The following is a 24748-nucleotide window of genomic DNA, read 5'->3' on the forward strand; positions in this document are numbered from 1 at the left end:
TTTACCTTTTACCTGCAAATTTTATGATTTCATTTCTTTCAATGACTGAGTAGTACTCCATTGTGTAAATGTACCACATTTTCTTTAGCTATTCTGTTGAAAGACAACTAGGCTGTTTCCAATTTCTGGCTATTACCAATTCAGCTGCAATGAACATGGTTGAGCAAGTGTCTCTGTAGGAAGATGAAGCATCCTTTGGGTATATGTCCTACAGTGGTGTAACTGGATCTTGAGGTAGATAGATTCCCATCTTCCTGAGGAACCACCACACTCATTTCCATAGTAGCTGAACTTTTCATGCATATATGGGTGCTGTGTATGATGGGCATGTCTGGTGTGCATAGGGTTCAGAAGAGGCATTGGATCCCCACAAATTGGAGTTACAGACACTTATGAACCAGTATGTGGGTCTGGGAATTTAACCTGGGTCCTCTGCAAGACTAGCCAATGTTCTTCACCACTGATCTAACTCTCTAGCCCATTTTTACAGTAAATTTTTAGTTTTATTATGCAAATATTTTATCTTTTTTAAAGCCTTGACATTTCTTGGTCAAAGATACATGTTTTTGTGTTTCATGAACTATATCAATCCAAAAGTCTCCTAGAAGCAACATTTTTAGATCATGTTCATAACATCCAACACTTACAAACTTAAGACCGGTTTCTTACAAAGTGATCTTGACTGACAATATCTCCAGAAACTCAGTTACATTCATCAGAAATTCAGCAGTAATTTGAGAGTCCATTCTTTTTTTATTCCTTCTTTTTTTTTAAATTTTATTTTATAATTTAATTTAATTTTACATATCAGCCACGGATTCCCTTGTCCTCCCCCCTCCCGCTGGCCCCCCTTCCCCCTAGCCCACCCTCCATTTCCATCTCCTTCAGGGCAAAGACTCCCCTGGGGATTGAGTTCAACCTGGTAGATTCAGTTCAGGCAGGTCCAGTCCCCTCCTCCCAGGCTGAGCTAAGTGTTCCTGCATAAGCCCCAGGTTCCAAACAGCCAGCTCATGCACTGAGGACAGGTCCCGGTCCCACTGCCTGAATGCCTCCCAAACAGTTCAAGCTAATCAATTGTCTTACTTAATCCAGTTTGCATCATCTCTTTTTCAGCAGAGACTCACTGTGTAGCCATTGCTGGCTTGAATGTAGACTAGGCTAGTTTCAAACTCAGAGATCTGCCTACCTCCACCTCCCAAATGCTGGCATTAAAGATGTGCTCCATCACACCCAGCTGCTAGTTAGCAGCTTTTAAATCAGCTCCCTTTATTCACCTGTAGATAATCTTAAAACAATTGTATCAAATACAGACCTCATTTGTCATTCTCTGCTTAAAAATATTAGATTGCTTTTTACTGTACTTTATATAAACACAAAACTATCAATGAGTCTTGCCTATCATCTTCTCCACCTCCTAACTTGATTAAATGTTTCATAACTTGATTATTTCCTCAGCGGACTCTTCCTGAATTCCTTACTGAAACTGTAACTAATTACAGTGGACATGGTGTAAAAATTTGAAAGCATTTGAGAGATAATAATCTCTTTAAATTAAAAACCATTCCAGCTGAGACTCTTCAGATTAAACTGTCTCTATTTTTCATGTAACAAGCCAAAACATCCCGGGACATTAAATTTCTAAAGGCGATAAAGTTAATAGCAATTACATTGCATTCCAAAACCAGTAGTAAGAAAGAAAACAATGGTCTCCTGGAATTCTACGTCATGTGCCTTCATGCAATTCTGATTTAGCAAAGATATCAGTAAAATATCCACCAAGTAAAAAGCAAAATTAATACTCCTTCCCCATGTGAAAAAAATCCAAGAGTTAATAAAATAAAGCTCACTGGGCATATGAGGTAAGTGGGCCTGCCAAGGCAAACAATACTGAAGCCAAACTGGACCAGGGAAAGTATAGCATCAGTCTGAATCTCTAATCAGACTGCTCATTCATTCAGTTCTCAAAGGAGAAAACTCTTTCATAATAAATGGGTTATCAAGGAGGTTGAGGAATTAAAGCAAACAATATCTATTTTGATTATATCATAAAAGGACAAAGAATGTTAAGTCATAAAGTATTGATGTACAGTGAGAGAAGCATAAAACATCATGAGTACAAATAACTATAATTAGAAATAGAGTTTGTACAGTAACAAAGAGGAGAAAATATATGGCTTAATTGAAAAACCTCTTAATAGCTAAACAAAATGTAGTGAACATCTAGTTATCAATAGACCTCATTGTCACTCAAAGTTTTCAAGGAGAAATCATGCACTATAATCAATCAAGAATGTTGACATGGTTGGTCAGAGAAATGGCTAATTCAGTAAAGTGCTCTCTAGATAAGCACAAGGACTTGAGTTTGGATCTTCAGCATCCATGTAAAGAGCTGGAAGCAGGAAACTGGTGTCTGTAATTCCAGTGCTGGAGAGGTAGGGAAAGGACCCTTTGATCCTGCTGGCCAGAATTCTAGCCAAATTGGCAAGCTCCAGGTTCAATAGGACATACTGTTTTAAAAGTAATCGAGAGAGTGATTGAAGAAGATGTCTGGTGTCAACCAGTGGCCTCCACATGCATACACACATATACTTGTGCATGTTCCCACACATGTACGACATGCTAAACCCATTCATACACACACAAAAATATTATATAGTCGTTTTTTCCTTTTTTGGGTTTATAGCTGGGCCTGAAGACTTATAATGTTCTTTCAAAGCTTAAGAATCTTTGAATGGAGAAGTAATTTGAATTAGAATGAGTTGTCTTTAAGTTAAAATATATAACATCAAAGAAACTGGTACTTGTGAAAGTATTTTGCATACAAAAGAAATTTATGTTGGCAAACTATCATTGATATGAATTTATGGCTTAGAGTTTTGATGATGTCTCTATTTACATATGTTTTATTCTAAAAACAAAAGCCATTCAACTAATATTTAAAGGTTAAGACTTAAAACCTCCAAACTATTTTTCTATGGAAACCACCTTTTCAAAGATGAACTCATATTTCTCGGAAATACCTTAGTTTCAAAGAAACAATAGACAGATACAAACCTCATTTCCCAAAAGGCCAGAAATTTCATATTGTCCCAAATACTGTCCTCATGTCCATTATATTAAGTCATAAAAGATTAAAATATACAGTGTTAGAAACATAACCCCTTGAGTCCAAATAATTAGGAATAGAGTTGGAATAATAAGAAAGGAGAAGAAGCCAGTGGTGGTGGCACATGCCTTTTACCCAGTACCTGGGAGGCAGAGGTAGGATCTCTGAGTTTGAGGCCAGCTTGGTCTACAGAGAGAGTTCCACAACTGCTAGGACCACACAGAGGAAACCCTGTCACAGACAAAAAGAAATTATGTGGCTTAGCTAAAAAAAAATTCTAGGAAAAAGAAATTAAATGTCCATATATATAAAATACAAGTGTTTGTTATTTGCTAACATTTGTGCTCTTAAAAGTAATTATATAGTGCCACACAATTGAAACCTTCTTAAATTTAATGAGTTACTCATCAATTTAAGAAATTTAGTTCTTGGCCGCTACAAAAAATATTAAAGGACTGCAAATAATTACCTTGCTTGTACCTAATGTTTATACTAAAATTACAATAAGCTGTTTACTATACTGAACGTTATAAAAGAAAGCATCAAGCATCTTTTAATTGTGTTAGTATGACAGGCACACATTTGAATCTGGACACAATTTTAACAAATGGGGCAAGACAGTGGGTTTTTTTGTTGTTGTTTTTTTGTTTTTCCAGGACAGGGTTTCTCTGTGTAGCTTTTCACCTTTCCTGGATCTCGCTCTGTAGTTCAGGCTGGCCTCGAACTCACAGCGATCCGCCTGCCTCTTGCCTCCCGAGTGCTGGGATTAAAGGTGTGCACTATCACCGCCTGGCGCAAGACAGTGTTTAAAAGCATGGGCTATATTTTAATCTCGATATCAATACTTATTAATAGTGTGTGCTTTGCCTAATTTTGGTTTTAAGTAAGCTCGATGTTTTCTTTGTCTAAAGTGGGCCATCATGTTTTAAATGGACTGTTGTGTAATAACACTTTTCCAGGTGCCTCATTTGGTCTAAACTTCTTCCGGGTATTTGGGCTGGTTTCTGCCTTTTCCAGGCAGCTGGTCTTCCCTCAGAGTCTTCTTTGCTGCTTGTCTTCTCTGAAGTTTGGTTTCAATTTTTCTGAGAGAAACTCTCAACTTTCATTGCTTACTCAGTCATGGAGGGAGTCTAGTGAATATGGTCCTCAGGGACTTCCTGAGGCCATTTTGAGTTGCTTACCTTTCTTCCTGAGGAGCTTCCCTCAAGATGGAATGTTTCCTTCTTGTAGGAAGCTTCTACACATCATCGACTCACACAGTATCTAGCATTTATGAACTGCTCAGAAAACGGTGAGATACCAATTCACTGAGGAACATAGGCTAACTCCATTTGTGTAGTTACCCAGCATTATCCCCATGTTAATAGTCAGTTTTTAAATGTATTAATGTAGAGCTATAAAGAACTATAGGAACATATGGGAAGAAAGAAAGATACATCTGACTCATGAATCAGAGATTTGTGATATGATGGTATCATTGAAAAGTTTTTGTTTTGATGAACAGAATTTCAGCAGGTAGAAATTGTAAACTAGAAGCCATAAAGATATTATTTAGGCTAACTCTTAACTTTCTTTATTTCCCAGTAAAGAACTAACTTTCCGAAGTCCTTCTCAATTTATAATCTTTCTGCTTGACTTAGTTATTTTATTTGACTTGGATATTCTTGAATTACAGATAGTTTGAACAGAAAGAAACAAAACAATGAACCATTTCCTTTGTTATTATACAGGCCTTAAGTGAAATACAGCAAATGCTCAAGTCAGAACTCACACGGCATTTTGAATACCCTTTTTAATGTGTAGACATTATTACAGGACAGATGTATCAGAGCATTGAGCAATTTCTCTTGTTTCTCTGATGCTCTTTCACATGCTTGTCATGCAGATGACATTACCACCTACATGACTGTTTTGTGCTTAGGGCTGTTATAATATCAGTTTTATCACTGAGATACAATGCTGGGTAGTATCTTATTACAACCAAATGTTCCCAGTTGTGGATGTTGCTATCACTTTTCATTAAAATTCCATTAAAAGTTCTCAGTTTAGCTACTTAGTCCCAGTAATTATACTATAAGGTCCTTAGAACAAAAGTTAAAAAGCAAAACTTTTAGTTTTATATGTGCCATATTTAGAAGGTTAATTGTCATAATGTCCATGTAAATGAAAGCAAATACGGAATGAATGGTTTGGTGAATGGAATAATGATTTCAGAAAAAAATAACTATGGTTAGAATTGTGCTGAGACATGAGAAAGCATCCCCACAAATAAATAATACCTGATCAAAATAATATAAAACATCACAAAATTAGCTTCAGGAGAGCAGAAACCATTTCTGTTTTGTTTCTTCACACATCTTAGGCCTTGGAATAGTATCTTGCATCAAATTAGCACTCTATGAACTTTTGAAGAATTAAGACATAACGGCTTTGTAGTTTCCATCCAGGACTTGTCCATATCTTACCTCTAACCTCCAACAAATTCCTTGAGGTTTTCCAGGCTTCATTGTCTCCATCAAGAAAGAAAGCAATTAGATCAGGACTCTGAATTCTGATCTGTAGAAGTATCCAAGTAAAATAAGATGGCAGACTGCAGATAAATCAAAGAAAGTCTGAGCACCTCAGAAATTCCTACATTTAAATGCTGCATGAAGCATGTTCATAGGCTGTCAGGGATGATAGAAATTACTAATTTCATGCCAAGTAACCTGGAAACAATTTCTAGAGGAGCTGATGCTTCAGATAAAATCTTTGTGTGTGTGAAAAATCCATCTACATATTCCTTCTGCCTCTCAACCTGGTCTCTCTTATTGCAGTCTTCTTCAGTTAGTCTTTGGTACAGGAAACTCTTTTTCCCCACTCTGGTAGTCAAGGGTCACTGGTCCGCCCTCATAAAAACCAAGAACGATACAAAATGTTGATTTAGGGTACTGTTTGTTATTTTTTGCTTAGAAAGGGAAGACAACGGTCTACTACTCATCCATGCTTTAAATTAGAAACAGAGAACATGAAATGCTGTTCACAAGATAGATTTGTTTTATATTAGAGCCAATTAAAGTAAAGAATCAGAGCAGGAGGTTAAAGGAAAGAGAACAGAAAGGGTGGGGGAGACACAGAGCCATAACTTTGGGTTTGCCAAGCCCTCAGAGGCAATGACTTACTCATAATAATCCTTGGAAAAACAAAGCAGAACCCTTTTGATAAAAAATAAATAAACTTTACTGGGATTAGTTACAAATTATGTTTTAATTACTGTACAAAACTGAAAGCATAGCAAATGTGCATCTTCCTTTCAACTCAGATAAAAGGCTTCATCTGCTTGCACATAAAAGGGAGTGTGCAGCATCTATCTGGCTTGTCAGGGAAGGCATGGTTCATTTTCTTTTCTACTTTTTTCAGTTTGTTTTGACTTCTTGAAAGGACATCTTTGTTTGTTAAAATTTCTTTGCTGAAATTTTAGATGCTAATTCTAACTTCTTTTAAAGCAAGTTGCATATTTTCAAGCATGTAGAAATTATCTTTCTAGGTTATTGACATAAGTCTCGAATAAAATGCAGCAAGAAAAAAATCCCGTTGTTAAGTCAAGCATTCTCAATTTAGTGAGATAGTCTCATAGTGCTTATGCATAAACTTTGTACTTATGTGTTTCAAGACAAATGACCCAAACTCTCACCTTGTTTCCATGTCAAATCTGAGTATCTTCAGTTAGTGTTATGAACATCCATTTTATTTCTCTTGAATTAAAGCAGGTATAGTTTTTCCTTATAGCTATAATTTTTTTCAGACATTATATACAATTTGACCTTTAAGGTAGCTAAGAATCAAAGGAATCCTACATTGAGTATTGCTCTACAAATCTGTCTGATAAACTTGTCTGGGAAACCAGAGTGATCACTTAAAAGTGGCTCATTTAAAATCTTGCTTTTGATCTGTCAGTACTTTGACAAGGGTTGAATTTACAATCATCTAGAGTTGCCCAATAGCATGCTTATCAAAACCCACTTACCACATCCTTGCTTTTCAAACTTTTGTGAACCATTTGTTTTTTTCAAGTTTTATGTCCTTAGGTTCCGAAGTATGTTATGTCATATGTATGCATCCTAGGCTTCCGCTAGTTTAACACTGCATATTGTTTACCTAAATATGCTTTTCTTAGTCTTGTTTGTCAAATCATACTCAGTCTATCTCCAAGCTGTAGTTTAATCAGTGTATTAAAAACTGTGTTCCTCATACTGAAAGCTGTGTGAGTTAAAACCATTTCCATTACATAATATGAGTTGTAGTTGGAAAAAAAATCTTAAAAATATATACTGAATTATGTAAGAAAATTGCATTTCCATATTAGAGTATTAGATTTGGATAAGGGCAATGTAGGGCAAGAAGTAATGGAATTTGCTCAGTAAAAACCATTTCTACTCTAAGACAACTGGTGTTAGTGGCTGATTGAGGAGAGTATCATATATAGAAATGAAAGTAAGTAAGGCATTACAGAATTGGGATTCTTTTAAGAAATAATTGTATAATTTGAAGCTACATATATATGTTAAAGATAAATGTTTATTGATGTTTTATAACTATTAACTTATTCATAAGTATATTTTATGTAGTTTCTTGAAAAAATTAAACCAAAAGTGCTATTTAAATATGTCTAAATTAAAATGGTATAGAATGACACAAAATTATTTTAACTAAACTGGTAAACTATTGTTTGGCATAAAACTATACAGTATTTAAATGTATTAAAATCCGTAGTATAAAGAGAACATATAGTAAGAGTCATTTAATCCACACACAGATGTGACTATATATGAGAACTCAAAGTAAACCCCCCCTCAGAATTGTATCATCCTTTTAGTTGTTAGGAAATACAAAGACATTGAGTGAATAGGAACTGTACTGCTACACTTGCTGGTGGGGTAGTCAGATGTTAAAAACTGAGATCTTAAAGAAGATGAGAATAATTAGAAAAGTAGACTACATACACACACATATACCATATATGTGTATATATATGTGTGTATATATATATATATCCATTAGAAAGCAAAAAAATACACATAACAATTGACTGTAATGCTACAGAATAAAGAAAATATTTTGCAGTTAATCTCTTCTTAATTTTCCCCATCTGTAGAAAGGTACAATGTTAGGTTATGCTGTCACCTTCTGGTCTTCTTCCTCCTCAAAACACCAAGTTCATCACTTTAACTCAGGGCATCTTCTCTACTTAAAATCCATGTCCCCACTATCCTCTCTTGACTGGGTCTGTCCTGAGAATGCCTTTCACTCTGATCATAGCCTTTGCATTTTTTAAAAAAAGAGCACAAGTATTAAGAAGGACGTCACATATCTGTTTGCTCCCCACTGTGATAAAAATAACTTATTAGGGTCTTGATCTGAGCAGTTCACAACTGTTTCCCCAGAATCTAGAAACACTGGCCAGCAGATAACTATAAACAACAAATAGTAACTAATTGAATAATAAAGTAAACAAACCCTCATTGCTTCCTCAAGACTTTACTGTTCAATAGGTCATCTATTAGATGTCTGACCTTGAACAACCTTCTTCAGTTTTATTAAAAGATAATGATATCTTAAGTGGTTGTTAAGATAATGACTCTAGCTTGCCTGAGATATATTAAAGACTCAATAAATGGTGGCTGCTGTCTTACAAATTTTACCTCTAAACAAAACTGTTTGTTTTTGGAGTGTAAGAAACACAAACATTCAGAAGATTGTTTTCTCTTCTCATGGTTTCCTGCCCACTAGGAGACAAGGGAAAGCACTGTATGACATAGTTCACAGATAGGAAGATCTCAGCTGGCCACATGAAAACACAGCTGCTCCCTACACAGCCCTGACTCACCTGTGGCGTTGAAGAGGCAGCCCTAAAGGGCAAGGATGGGGAAGGAAAGAGCGTGATGGCAGAGGGCCAACTCCAGGCAGGGGTTTTTATTGAGCATTCTATGAAAATAAACACACATCTTTTAATGTGTCTAGATGATCACAAGTAGCTGTCATTAGAGATTATTTATACTCTTGTCACAAATAATCAGATATTTGATCAGTGCAAATCAGTTCAATAGACAAATGGTCAAAATATAGACCCTCTTTTTTGGTGTATTAATTGTTTTCTGCCTATTATTTCTGCTAGTGTTTGATTTCTCTGCCTATTATCTCTGCTAGTGTTTGATTTGGAATGAACTGCCCTTTCAAATACATGGCCAGTGATTTATTGGGAAGTGATCTGAGCACTCAGTTATTTAGTTGGATGAACCAGAATAAGAAAGTAATCTATAGACAGGGCTACAGTTATATCACTGTGCTCCATTCTTCTATACTTTATGCTGCTCATCATTAAACTGAGAAAAGTAGCTTAAAAAATTTCTCTTCTCACAGCAAACCCAAATGGAAAATTAAGGCAAGATCCTTGACCACATTATCTGCAGAATTTTGAAGATTCGACAGCAGAATTGGGGTCAACATGATAGTAAACATAGTGGTTTGGAGATACATGTAGAGAGAGTGGAATTCCATTGGAAAAGAATTTAGGTGTTTGATCAATTGAGTTTTCATCATATTGAAATTATCTTCTGATTGTTGAATTCCTGCGATTGTAACAAAAACGTGATAGGTTTTTAATTCTTTTGTTGGGCCACATAAAACATGTTTGTTTCACTATTGAAGCAGTTTAAAATCACTGAGATAGAATTTGATGCTCTCTTACTATTGTGTCAGGAAACTATTGACTGCATAATTAAAATGAACCATGTGCTAATGACGCTAAAGATAATAATTAACATTTATGAGTGTTCCCCATAGGTTGTACTAAACACATGTCATGGTTTATCATACTTAATCTTCAAGGCAATCATATAAGGATCCCTCTAGTATAGCTAAGGAGTCTGAGAATTAGAGATGTTAGAAACTTGTTCAAATGCATGTTGTGAGGAAGGGCTCAGGCTTCCAAAGCCCAGTCAGGACCGCGTGTGCTGACTTGATGTCATCTGTTGAAAATTGTTCCAAAAGAGAGCTTCAGTGGCCCATATTAGAATGGTGTTATTGGCATACTTGTACCAGTTGCCTGTGCAACTCTGCTTACCAAACATTAAATCCTGAGATGATTTTCTAAAATAATTATCAGAAAAGAATACAAAATGGAGACAATACAGACTCATTAATCACATTTTTTATTCTGTGATTATGCTAAAATGGAAAGGGTAGTTAGTTAAAGAAAGCAGGAAGATTTTTTTGCAAAGCATTTCCAAGGATAACTAGTTGCTTTTAATATTTGAGTAAAGTAATAATTTGGAGTAGGTAAAAAATTGGACATAGATTAATAATTTAAAAATATCTCTAACCAGGCATGATGGTGCATGTCTTTTTTTTCTTTCTTTTTCTTTATTCTTCTCTCATAAAATACATCCTCCCCATCCTCCTCTCTCCCCTCTCCCCCAGATCCACTGCTCCTCCATTTCCTTTCAGAAAAGAGGCCTCCCTGTGATATCAATCAGATAATAAATTCCAGCACTTTAGAGGCAGAGGCAGAGGCAGAGGCATGTGAATATCTGTGAGTTTGAGGCCACCCTGAGCTACATGACAAGATTGAAGCCAGCTAGGACTACATAGGGAGACCTCATCTCAAAAAAAAAAAAAAAAAAAAAAAAAAAAAAGTCGTTAGCTGTGGAAGAGGATTTGTCCAGCACATACAAAGCCTTGAGTTGCAGTCCTCAGAACAAATTTTATATGTATATATCTCAAAATTTTATCATGTTTCTTTAAGTAAATCATCTGTTTAATAATTCGATTTAAAAATTTTACGTACAAGTTGATTTTTATCTGTGCCAATCTACTTACATGTGTTAATGTGTGTGCTTCGAAGGAAACAATAGGAATCACTGTCTAAATCTGAGACATTTTTATCACTAGACCTTGATGGAATCCATATGTCAGATAGCATCTGTCTGCATTGTTTAATCTGTACAGTTCCTAGAGGCAGAAATGGAGGAAACTAAAGCAACAGACCAGCGTTTTAGACAGTGCGGTATGTTTTCACAACATAGAGTGAACTGATTTGGCAGTGGTCTAGTTTATTCTAACAGTCTTGACAGCTCAGCTGAACATCAGGATTGCTAAAACAGAGATCAGTGGCTTGAGTTATGTAGGCTTGATACTCAGTTACATCTTCAGAAGACAATATATACCAGCTGCTCATTGCTAACTTTTCACCATTTAAGACAGATTGGGGAAGGGGCAGTCAATGAAAAGGAAATTTCTGAGGGGAACAGACATGTGGGTTAGTATAGGAAAGGGCAGGATGTTCACATGTACAAAGGGAAGTCTAAACATTTTTAGCTATGGTTAACACTTTAAATTCTTCCAATCTTTTCCCATGAGCAGATCATTAATATCAAGTTACAATTATCTTTTAACATCATATTTTTATTTATTTTTGAATTTCATACATGTATACCATATATTAACTGATATCATTATAAATGTTGTTATTATATTCCTCAGATCCTATCTTTCAACTTTCATTTACTACTGCATTCAAGTGTTACCATTTTTAGTTTTAATTTTAATTAACTAATCAGTTGGCAGTACCAGAGACTAAACCCATGGCTCTGTGCATGCTAGGTGGGTCTCTACCACTGAAATATTTTCCTAGCACAGTGATTTTTTAAATTCTATGTTGAAATAGAATCTTATTAAGTTTTTAAACCTGGTCTGGAACTCCCCCTGTAGCCCAGGCTAGCCTTAAACTTTTTGTCCTCCTGCCTTGACCTCCCAAATAGTTAAGATTTTAGGCCTCTGTCACCAGGTCTGGCATGTATTGCTATTTTATAATAGATTTCTTTAATGCTTTCAACCAATTACTTTAAAATACTTCAAATTTGCCCTTTTAGCAAAGCTTTCTAATCTTTAATCATAATTTGAAAATTATGATTTTTTTTTAAAAGAGGGGGTATGGGTCTTATCCAATGACTTAGATTAGGTATTCAGCAGAAAAAGGCAAACTAGCCCCCAAAAGAGAAGTATTTTTTTGCTGATAGCTCATTTACTTAAAATCTGAAACCCAAAGAAGCACCTATGTGCATTACTAAGTAGTTCCTTCCTACACAATGCTTGGCACTCCATAGAAACAGTGGAAATCTCCAGCAGACAGTTGTCTGTTCATGACTTCTGTCATAGGAGAGATACATTATGGAAATAAACTGCACGTAACGTTAGTTACTGTAAGAAGAGTATCTTTCAGTAGTCCTGTCCTATTCATCTGTTGTCTTCATCGTCACTGTAAGAAGAGTATCTTTAAGTAGTCCTGTCTTTTTCATCCATTGTCTGCATTGTCATTACTGTGTAATTTTATTGAAAATAGGCCTATCTTTCAGTGTTGAATTTCTTTAAATTACGAGAATCATACTACTCTTAAAAATTCTTGGAAATTTCTGTTTTCTGTGGAATATCTTCAACACTCTGTAGATCAAACTTTATCCGAACCTTCCTCTCATGCTACTATGCACTATGAATCAAGTCACGTTCACTGACTCTAGTATGAAACAAGGAGTTGCAATTCTTTGTATTTTGATGGATTGCAGATGATTGCAAACACCTGCTGTTAAATGACTGCTTCATCTACACTCAATGGTTATCTTAAGAGCTGTCTCATCCTTACTCTTTTATAAATCTTCACTAATAGCATCCAGCATGTATTGGCAACCTGTACACATTAGTTTGGGTTATACTGACTTCCTCATTCTTTGAAACAGTAGAGATATATATATATATAGAATCACAGAGCTACATACATCTCAGAAGGAAAACAGTCTAAACTTTGTATTTTTAAACATAGAAAACATTGATACCCATCCTAATTCCAAATTTTGACGTTCTGTTTCTTAATGTAAAGGGAAGTGACAAAATTATACTAAATCTTTAATTTTCAAAGTAGAAGTCTTGGAACTATGTAGAATGGTTTCTCAAGAAAGACTATTTGATTAGTTTCAGTAAAATACATATGAGGTTTTATTTTCTGTGATGAAATGATGTATCATGCATTCCTACACACGTGCTTAACTTTGCACATGTGCTTCTGAGGGAATTTGTGCTGGAATTTTCCCTTGAATGTGGGCAAGGTAGTCATGTAAAAAAAAATCTAGCCGGGCAGTGGTGGCGCACGCCTTTAATCCCAGCACTCGGGAGGCAGAGGCAGGCGGATCTCTGTGAGTTCGAGGCCAGCCTGGTCTCCAAAGCGAGTTCCAGGAAAGGCGCAAAGCTACACAGAGAAACCCTGTCTCGAAAAACCGAGAAAAAAAAAAAAAAAAAAAATCTAAGCTTGACTGTGGATTACATCTGAAAAGCTGCTTCACTCAACTGTAATGACACCTTTTCTGAAATCTACTCTATATGAACGACACAGGGCCAGTTCCCCTTTGTTTTATACAAATGATAAAAGGTCAACTTCTTTTTATATCTTGAGGGTATTTGAGGCAACCAGAAAAATAATCAACAATTCTGAACAATCATCAATGATTTCTAATTTTCGTCAATGCAGCTAGTCTAAATACAATTATATTTTCTATGACTGATTAATATGAATATAGTCATTACCATCCCAACAAAATATACTTGTATGTAAGCAAAGCAGACCATGTAGTGTAACTAGAGGCATTTTATCTGCGTGAAAGTCTCAGATAAATTGAAGTGTTCAAGTTCATTATCAACATGTTTTTTTTGACTATGTAACTTCCCTGAATCTCAATTTCTGCCTTTGCACAATGAATTAAAATACTAATTGTGTTTGAATTAAGCAGAAGAAATTAATGCAGAGGTTTTTTACAGACAAGTTCCCCATCCTTATATATGGTCACCCCTACTAAAGCAACTCATTTTTATCTGGGTTTTTCCTCAACTAACATTTTTATCAAGTGAAAATTGGGGATAAACAATGTTTTTTTTCAAAATTAGAGCAACCTCTATCAGTTGAAAGTATACTTTATTTAAATTACATTTAATTAAAAATGTAGAAACATTTTATGATATCAACACAGTGTATTTCTTTTGCCTTGTAGGAGCCTGAGTTGCCAACGGATCACCTTGCATAAAAATCTGTTCTTTTCATTTGTTTGTAATTCGATTGTAACAATCATTCACCTCACTGCTGTGGCTAATAACCAGCCCTTAGTGGCCACAAATCCTGTAAGTAAAGCATGGTCATACCTTTGAGAATTAGTGGGAAGAGACATGGGTTGGGAGTGGCTTCTGATATGGAATATATGTGTCATTAAATAAATATATATAGCTGGGCGGTGGTGGCACACGCCTTTAATCCTAGCACTTGGGAGGCAGAGGCAGGCGGATCTGTGTGAGTTTGATGCCAGCCTGGACTACAGAGTGAGTTCCAGGAAAGGCGCAAAGCTACACAGAGAAACCCTGTCTCAGAAAACCAATATGTATGTGTGTGTGTGTGTGTGTGTGTGTGTGTGTGTGTGTAAACTTTGGGGTTTGACATGCAAAAAGTCTATCTTAGCAATATTACAGTCTAGGAAGGTAAATTTCCTTCAATATTTCCATGGCTTCAGTTCATGTCGTGGCTGTGGAGTCCTGGTACTGCTGGCCCATAGACGATGAATACACAACATTTGCTCAAGTCAATTTAAATAGCAATCAAAGCAACTGAGTACTTGCATGAAAGGAAACTATATATGTAATGGGAACTTTAAATTATATTTTGGCATCAGGCTTACATTAAAAATTAATAAAACCTGGCTCTGCCTCCTGAGTGCTGGGATTAAAGGCGTGCACCACCTCAGGAGGCAGAGCCAGGCGGATCTCTGTGATTTTGAGGCCAGCCTGGGTTACAGAGTGAGTTCCAGAAAAGGCGCAAAGCTATACAGAGAAACCCTGTCTCGAAAAACAACAACAAAAAACAACAATAACAACAACAACAAAAACCAAAAAAAATTAATAAGACCAGGAAGATAAGGACTTACATACTTTGTATGTAATGTTAAACTCCATTAAAATAAAACCATTGTCTCAATATACACTAATAAAACTTTTTCCTATAAGCCATATTTTAAAAATATATGCTAAAATTTTTACGTATATAAATTATCTGTGATATGTTTATATATACTATGCTTGGAGCCAGATACATATTGTGGGGATTTATTAAGGTAACTCCACATACTTAAAAAGGAGGTTTATTTCAGGGTAACTTACAGCCAGTAGAGGGGTTGGTTACAGGGTCTGGGAGAGGTGAAGTGCAGTCCAGCAGTGTTCTCTGGAGAACTCTGCTCAGTCTACCATCCAGCATCTAGGATGACAAGGAACTAAGAGACCCAGCACATCCAGATCTCGGGGCTTCAGGGCTCCTGTCTTGGCCCTGCCCCAAGGGCAGGTCATAGCTAGGTGTGGCAGTTACCAGAAGCCTCACTAGGGGCAGTACTTCCAGGTCAAAGCTGGAACAACTACCCACTACAGATATATATATATCTGAAATATTCATACTTTTAGACTCATCTACTTTAACATTGTAGCAAAACTCCAATTTTGGATATAGATGTGTATGTATGTGTCTGTGTTTGTGTGGTATCTCTGTGTGTATGTATAGTATGTGTGGTGTATGTGTATATGTGTCACGTGTGTATGTGGGATGTGTGTGTGTGTGTGTATACGGTATGAGGTGTATGGTGTGTGTGAATATATGGTGTACATGTGTGGTATGTGTGTATGTGTGATGTTTGTGTATATGGTGTGTATGCATGTGTGGTGTGTGTGTATGTGGTATGTATGTATATGTGTGCATCTGTGGTGTGTGCTTGCATGGTGTATATGTGTGTGGTATGTGTCAATATATGGTGTACATGTGTGTTGTATGTGTAGTGTGTGGTGTGTGTGTGTGGCATATGTATAAGTGATGTGTGTGCGTGTGTGTGTGTGTGTGTGTGTGTGTGTGTGTGTGTGGTATGCATGTGTTTTGTGTATGTGTGTATGTGTCTCTGTGTGTTTGTGCTCTTGGGAACATTAAGTTGTGTTTTCTGGATTATATTATCTAGTTACTGGAATCAGAGAAGGGAAGGAATTTTCAACAAATGGGTCAATAAATAACACTCTTGTATGTGTTTTATGTGTGTTTTTAGGGTAATTTACAAAGTTCTAAAGTTTCTCCCATTGTTTGCACATGTGCATCCGGGTGATTTAATCTTTCTTATGTTTCTCTCTAAAGTCACTGGGGTAGGAAACAGACCAGGATATAATTAGCAATATAAAACATTGGCTGGCATTCTTCCATTTCAGAATGAATTTCTCTAGGAATGAGGGGATCCGTTTTGTAACATAGTAAGAGTTTCTAATCTTACATTTATGCATAAGGGTATGCATTTAATAGAGAAAGTATAAGTTAAAGTACAGTGAATTTATTATTTGGCAAAAAGTATTTTCTGATTATGTTAACAGTGCCCTCCACAGAAATATTTTTCTGAAATATATCCTAAATGCTTTCCCTTATAATAATTTATATTAATTTTACTTTAAATTAATTTTTTTTTTTTTGCTTTTCAAAACATGGTTTTTCTGTGTAGCTCTGGCTGTCCTGGAACTCACTCTGTAGACCAGGCTGGTCTCGAACTCAGATCTGTCTACCTCTGTCTCCCAAGTGCTGGGATTAAAGTAACATCAAAATCAAATTTAGTTAGAAAAGAATGTAATACCTATATAAACACTGAAAATTAAATGTATCATAAATATACTGAAATCATCTTTAAAAATTATTTTATCTTTGAGAGACTTGAATATCATTTTGTAAAACACATACTGCATTATTTATAATTTTGTAAATAATTTTTAACACATATTAAATGAAGAAATGACATTGCAAATACCCTTTAGGAAGGTGTTATTACATGTATATAATCATAAAAATAAAATTATAGATTTTTGTTTAGGATGCAGCTCTGATTAATGTTATATGAATATTTGCAAATAATCTCACTTTCCTAGTACAAATTTTTTATCTATACAATGTGTATAGATATGCCATTTACAATGCATGCCTCACAGAAACATTCAGGGATTTGGTAATATGTATAAAAGATAACTTTACAAATGCTTTAGGATGATATTTATGCAAATGCTATTTGTTCTAGTTCATGATAACTGTAAGCTTATTTCCCAGTGCTTTAGGTTTGTAATATGATATTTGTTTCAGAAAATTATAATAACCGCTAAATATGTACTGACTTTTAGACTGGAAATTGAAGATTGTCACATATTGCTACACATTCACTCACTTTGATAAAAGAATCTTTATCTCTCAGCTCCTTTGTGTTTCCTTTATCTGATGTTTGAAACTTTCTTCTTCCCTCTATAAGAGAAGAGAGGGTGGGAACCCAAGGAAAAGAGGAAGCAAAGTCACAGTTCTTTATCTTTATCCTGACATGAAAATCTCATATTTTATATGTGGATAATGTGTAGATTCATTGGAGAATTACTTAGTAAGTTTTATTTATGCCTGTGGAATGAAGGGAACAAAACTTGCCAAGTACTTGCACATGTTTAATTAAGTGCAGATAAGACTATCTAAGTTTTTCTAACCAAAAGCAACAACCACAATCAAACAGATGTGCACTTGCATATGTGTGGACAGTTTATATTCATTATACAATAACCAGAACACATTAGAAAAACAGACACCCTTTAAGCAAAGGGATACTTTGGACTTACAGAATTGTTTGGAATATCACATGATTCTTATGAACTGATAGAGTTCATGGTTAATAACTGTAGAGCCATCGTGGGGTGAGTGTTCAAAAGAGCATTATACAACCCACACTCCCTAGTTTGCACAGTTTTGTGTGAGGGGGAGAAAAATCCCACGGTTTCTGAAATAAACTAGACAACTGCTTCACATGTGGATTTCATAAACTAAGAAAGCACTCTTTCCCCCTCCTAGGTGAGCTGCAAAGTGTCTCAGTTCATTCATCTTTACCTGATGGGCTGTAACTACTTCTGGATGCTCTGTGAAGGCATTTACCTGCACACACTCATTGTGGTGGCCGTGTTTGCAGAGAAGCAGCACTTGATGTGGTATTATTTTCTTGGCTGGGGTAGGTGCCACTGTGATCAACTTCAGAGTCATCTGATTAAGAAGGCTTTTAGCTTTCAGGCAATGTGACTTATTACCAATCGTTCTTAACATGTAAATTGATACTTTCCTCATTGTGACAAATGGAAATATGTAAAGCAAAGTGTCACAAACTCATTCTCTCATTTTAATTAATAATATGATACCTTTTTAACATTTGATATTGCAATGACAAGCTTGTCCGAGCTGAATGCATAGTGTCTAAAACAATAGAACTGAAATTATGGATTAAAGATCTCGTCTCTGCCCTCTACTGAATTTCCTTTGCCATGTGTAAAATGAGGACATTGGTGCTTTGAAATTTCACCAAAAACCCTTCGAGGTTCTCTTCCCTCCCTCCCTCCCTCCCTCCCTCCCTCCCTTCCTTCCTTCCTTCCTTCCTTCCTTCCTTCCTTCCTTCCTTCCTTCCTTCCTTCCTATTTGTCTCTTTGTTTTTGAGACCAGATCTTCTTGGCTTAGAATTTGCCAAGTAGATCAGGAAGGGTGTGAATTTGCAGAGATTCACCTCTTCTGCCTTCTGTTGGGATTGAAGATGTGTGTCACCACATCCAGCCCTGTTGAGATCTTCTTAAACTGTCATTTTGTAGTTAAATTAGGGGTGTCAATAATTGAATTAAAGTTTGCAAAAGATCTGCTTCTTTCACTTAATCCCTTGGCATTGTGTTACTCACCAGAACTAACAGTGAAACATACTGCCATGTTTCTTAAGGTCATTGGAATAATGTATATTAACATAATATGTAGGAAATTGATTTAATAGGACTAGTTTCCAGAGACAAAACAGACATTTTATTTTTTTTTTATTATCTACCTAGATGGAGACGTAGATATTGAGATATATTTAAAGAGGTATGTTTGTTCACATACCAAATTGTCAGCACGTCCTGATTGTCTCTATAAAACATTTCACTTCAGTTTTTTCAAGATCTTATTTGAAAGCTTCAAAACACGCAGAAATCTTGGTATAAGAAACATATTTTTCTCTTTTTCTGCAAAACATGGCTTACTGTGAATCTGTCTCTTACAGTAGGAATAATTATCAGTCTCAAAATTTCCAACAATTAATATTAAATATTAGCCAATTTCACCCCACAGAAATTCTAGGAATACAGAAATTCTCTCAAGGATTGTGACTTAGGCAGCATATTATGGTTTTGATCTCTGGAATCTTACTGATTCAGAATGGTATGTGATTTTCAAGCCTGATAGTTGGACCACATCTACTGATTGACTATACACACGCGATTACACAGTAAACAGAGGTGGCTAACTATTGGTTGCTACTGAAGTGTCTCTGAATTTCACATTCACGACTTCTTTGAGAAGCCTCATCTGTAAAGAAGGGCGTCTATTCATTTGCTTTTGCCTCACTTGTAGGGTTTCCGCTGCTTCCTGCCTGCATCCATGCCATTGCCAGAAGCTTGTATTACAACGACAAGTAAGATATCTTCCGCTTGTGACTTCTATTAGAGCTAAGAGAAGTGAAAACTTTCTATGTAATGTCTTCACTTTATCCCCTAGTTGCTGGATCAGCTCCGATACCCATCTCCTCTACATTATCCATGGTCCGATTTGTGCTGCTTTGCTGGTATGTAACTAAAATTCTGTTTCTCACTGTTGCTCCTGTTTCCTGACTCTCCTCTCCAACCTTATTAGTCAGAGCTGATGTGCTGCTTAATTGACTAGGGCTCAATGAAGGTGTTCTATTTATGATATGAGCAGGAAAGGTAAATTGCTAATTTGCAAGTGATGGAGACGCATCAAGGATCAAGTGTGGGGAGTTGCTTTTGCAGTTGAACTTGAAGTGATGTCAAAGCAGTTCAAAAGGAATTAGACAAATGCTAAGAGTGATGCAGCAAGCACTCTGGCTCTGGCTGGTGGGAAACAGCTGGTGCCTAAACCACAGCCAGGCAGGGAGGAGGAAGAAGAAGAAGCAAATACTCTGACTTTTCTCTCTTCTTGTCTCTAACTTCTTAGTTCCTCTTGCTAGCCAAATACGGTAAATGTCAGAGCGTCAGAGAGTCTGAGTGATGATACCCTGAGTTCTGCCTTCTCAGGCAAGTTGCAGAGCAGAGGATTGCTCTGATAAAAAAACACAGCACACCTATGCAAGAGTAATGGGCCATTGAGGAAACAACTTTATTTAGAAAAAGTATCGCTTGATGTATTCTGTAATTATAATACTCATCACTTAATATGCGTGTAGCAATTGGACATTTTTGAATGTGGTTGTGTTACCAGAAAATTTGTAGAGCCCCATCACAACTGGGATTTCCTCTTTGAAGTTCTTAGTCTTCTTATTTAAATTTAGAAACATACACACACGCACACAAACAAAAAACCCCAAGGACACTGTTATTACAGTTTAAGAGAAAAACAGCAGGGTGGACAGGCTGTAAATTTTCCCAGCCAGAGGAAGAGAGAAGAGGAAGAGAGAAAGACATGCCATTTGTAAGCTGCCACATGGCAGAAGATGGGTGGGAGCTTCAGAGAAAGAGTGAGAAATCCCAGGGCATCAAAAAAGCATGGTAAGTTTTAGAAGAAGAGATAGAAAGTACAAGAAAAATTTATGCTCCTCTGACTAACTCAGATAAGTAGGCATCTCCACAGTCTTCTATGAGGAAGCCTGACAAGCATTTTTTTTTTTTTAAAAAAAATAATAAGTAGATTATCTCATTAAGGGGATAATTATTCATCTCACCTCTTTAGCATAGCTTAAGATGAATCAGTTTTTCTGAGGGGTGGTATCATGCCCAGGTGATTGACAGATCCAGTTAGACCAGTTCTTAAGGTACGTTATATCTTCATGCAGGGACAGAGGCAGACTCAATTTTGTCCTGGAGGAAGTAGCTCTCCCTAATAAGCCTTAAAGAGCCCTAGTACCCATTCTCATTGGCTTCCAAGACTACTATAATATTCCCAGGTTAAGAGACCCTAAAATCATTTAGGAAATAGGCTGAAATTGAGGAATAGATACAACCTATTTCACCATGAAAATCTAGAGATCCAATTCTAAAGCTGTTCATCAGAAGGGATTAGTGTCCGGACTAGATTTTGGTTCACATGGTCATATATAGTCTCGAGGCAAGGGTGCTCATTTTGAAAGAGTTAAGAATCCAGAGCTCCTTTCTGGCATTCCTAACCATAAATCCAAGAACATATGCTGCATCTGGCCAAGGATGAGAATGGAATTGTGCATTTTGGGGATCTTTGCCCCTAAGCTGCCTGGGCAGTTTTATCTTCTGTCTTAAGATAGAAGAGATCCTAAGTGGTACTGTGGAGCTGGCGTTAGGTTTCATGTAAGAAGAAACAAAAATTTCTTAGAACAAGTTAAATGCTTCTGACCCTTGCTTTCAGATTATTTTTCACACAAAAATTCTTCTATTATTTTACTATTGTTTTTCAACTTTAATTTAGTTTATATGGTTGCCTTAGAACACTGTTGATGTAATTCACAAATGTCATTGTCAAGCTGTTCTCAAGAGTATATCATAACTGAGGCTCCTGGTAACTAATTTTGCTGTTTGTGTGTAGACCCTACTTGCTCATATTGTATAACAGGTAGACATACTAATCTCTCCATACTTTAAAATTCTCAGTTACAAAATATAGATTAATAATGGAGACTATTTTATACCAATAGCAAATTGACAGTAAGATAAATTTAAATAACAATTCCATTTACACCATCTGTACACACTGACAAAAATATCTACTAATAAATTTAACTAAGGAAATGAAAGATTTTGACAAGGAAATTTATTAAAAAAGGAAATAATATCAGATATATACATAAATGAAAAGATGTCTCATGGACTGAAAAGATTAATACTATTAAAATGCCTAATGCATTGTCTCAAGCAATCCACAGGTTTGGACACAGCACCTATCAAAATGTTAATGGCATTCTACATGGAGCTGGAAAAACAGTTGTAAAGTCATATGGACTCATAAAAGATACAGAATTTACAAAACAATTCTAAGCAAAAATAACAGAGAAGGCATCTCAATACTAAACTTCAAAACATAGTATAAATCCATGATAATAAAAGCAGAATATGACTGACATGAAACACACAAATTACCTATGGAACAAATTAGAATATAGATACCAACCCACATGTTCATGAACAAGCTATTTTAAACCAAAATACTGAAAATATCAACTGGTTAAAAAACAGTCACCATGGAGAAGTGGTGCTTGGCTCGCTCACTTTATTTTAAACCTCTCCATGACTTTGCTTTCTCTTCTGTAATGACGGGATAGTAGGAATTCCTCAAAGAGTCTTTTAAGGAGTAAATGACATGTTCTGGCATGTGACTAGCAGAATGCCTAGATTATGATAAAATGCGTAAAAGAATTCTTTCAACAATTCTTCACTTGTCATTTCTGCATGATACCATGATTCAGTTTGGAACAGAGCTCACAGAAATTAAGACACGTTGTGCAGGCTACCCATGAACACACCCAAGTCAATATTTTATTGCATGTGATCAGAGTGTGCAGCAGTAGTTTGCAATTAAAACTCTTAAAGTCAGAAGTGCTAATGAAGAAAAAGTACCTACAAAATGGAAAATGTAACAACAGCTAACTCAGTCTCCAGAAAAGTCTGTCTACACTAGCTTTGGGAGAGAAGAGCGGGGATGTAATCTCAGTAAAAAACGATACATAGCTCATCACACTGCTCAGTCAAAGGAAGTAAATATGTGCTCTGTCTTCATAAAACATTTGACACTTACCAAGTGACCTAAGACAAAACTAGGACACTGTTTCTTATCCAATTTAAATTGTTCTGTCCTTGTTTTAACTCTGGGGTCCCTCATTGGCCCTTTAAATTCCAGGAGTCTAGGCAGGGCTCTAGTCTTTGTACAGTTTCAATAAATAAGTCATTTAAACCACAATCCATCTTTCTTGCTCGGACTCTCTCACACTCCCCCGCCCTGAGCAGGAGGGTGCATCTCCAGCACTTTCAATATACTGCTGAGAGACGATGCATTTAATTTGAGATCTTGGAGATGTTTAGGCCACTTGAGGGCATAGGTAAGGAATTACTGGCCATCCTTGCGTGAAAGTCTTCCAACAGTACTCCTTCAGCCACTGTACTGATTCTTTCTGCTTCTTTCTGTGACTCTGGGCACTATGGTGATAGGAAGATATGTGGTGATATTTTGTGTATGCTCTAGCAAATAAAGCTTGCCTGAAGATCAGAGGGCAAAGCCAGCCACTAGTTAGCCATAGAGGCCAGGCAGTGGTGGCACACACCTTTAATCCCAGCACTTGGGATTTTATGCCTTTGCTCCCAGTATTTGGAAAGCACACATGCCTTTAATCCCAGCACTAGGGAGGTTGAGACAGAAAGTGATATGGCTGGGCAGAGAAAGGAATATAAAGTGGGAGGAGACAGGTGCCCCCACACCCCCCGCTTTTTTTTTTTTTTTTTGGCTGAGGAGTTGGTGAGGTGAGAGGTGGCTGTGGCTTGTTCCTTTGTCTCTCTGATCTTTCAGCATTTACCTGAGATCTGGCTCTGGTTAAGGACCATTTAGGATTTGTGCTGCAAAGACATCTTGTGGCTATTGAACATTATGGGTGTTCTAGTAAAAACAGGTTTCTCAGCAGGCATTAATATCTGTACCTCTTCATCTTCCCCAGGGATGGGTGCCATAATCAACTGAGTGCTCAGCCCTATATATGTATATACACAGAGCAACACTTACAAATACACTTACATATTTATATGCGTGTCTAAATACACACACACACACACACACACACACACACACACACACACACCCCAATGATAAAGAGAAAGAGGCTATGAGTATGAGAAGGTGTGGGGATGGGGGTTTACTGTAGCTAGAGTTTTCCTGCCTGGCCCACAGTCAGGACAAATCTCTCTCACCTGCCAGTCCCACAGCCACTCAGACCCAACCAAGTAAACACAGAGACTTATATTGCTTACAAACTGTATGGCCGTGGCAGGCTTCTTGCTAACTGTTCTTACAGCTTAAATTAATCCATTTCCATTAATCTATACCTTGCCACATGGCTCGTGGCTTACCAGCATCTTCACATGCTGTTTGTCATCGTGGCGGCTGGCAGTGTCTCTCTGACTCAGCCTTCCACTTCCCAGCTTTATTCTCCTCCTTGTCCCGCCTACACTTCCTACCTAGCCAATGGCCAATCAGTGTTTTATTTATTGACTAATTAGTAACACATTTGCCATACAGAACATCCCACAGCAGTTTACCTGAGGGGAGTTTCAGGAAGGAGAAGGTGAGTGGGGGAATGATGAAAATGAAGAACTCATGTATAAAATTCTCAAAAACATAAATAAATAAAAAACCACCAGGAATCTTTTAACCACGTCTGTCCCAAGTCAGATGAAGTTCAGATAAGTTCATCTAAAATTTAAAATTCTTCTTCTGCTTTTGCTTAAAATACTTACTGATGTGGGAAACTGCATGGAGCATAGTATCCAGTTCACCCTGCTCCA

General features: G+C 36.6%; 1 protein-coding gene across 2 annotated transcripts in view; it reads left to right on the forward strand.

Moving 5' to 3' along the window:
* Window positions 1–24748, forward strand: part of Calcrl (calcitonin receptor like receptor) — a 96285-nt gene that overhangs the window by 59828 nt on the left and 11709 nt on the right. For both annotated transcript variants that reach the window (XM_059252846.1, XM_059252847.1), the window contains 4 exons: window positions 14179–14305; window positions 18063–18216; window positions 19632–19692; window positions 19776–19842. In XM_059252846.1, coding sequence (XP_059108829.1) covers window positions 14179–14305; window positions 18063–18216; window positions 19632–19692; window positions 19776–19842 — 409 coding nt within the window. The remainder of the gene's footprint in view (window positions 1–14178; window positions 14306–18062; window positions 18217–19631; window positions 19693–19775; window positions 19843–24748) is intronic.

This window comes from Peromyscus eremicus, unplaced genomic scaffold (assembly GCF_949786415.1).
Source record: "Peromyscus eremicus unplaced genomic scaffold, PerEre_H2_v1 PerEre#2#unplaced_300, whole genome shotgun sequence".
Classification (NCBI taxonomy): Eukaryota; Metazoa; Chordata; class Mammalia; order Rodentia; family Cricetidae; genus Peromyscus; species Peromyscus eremicus.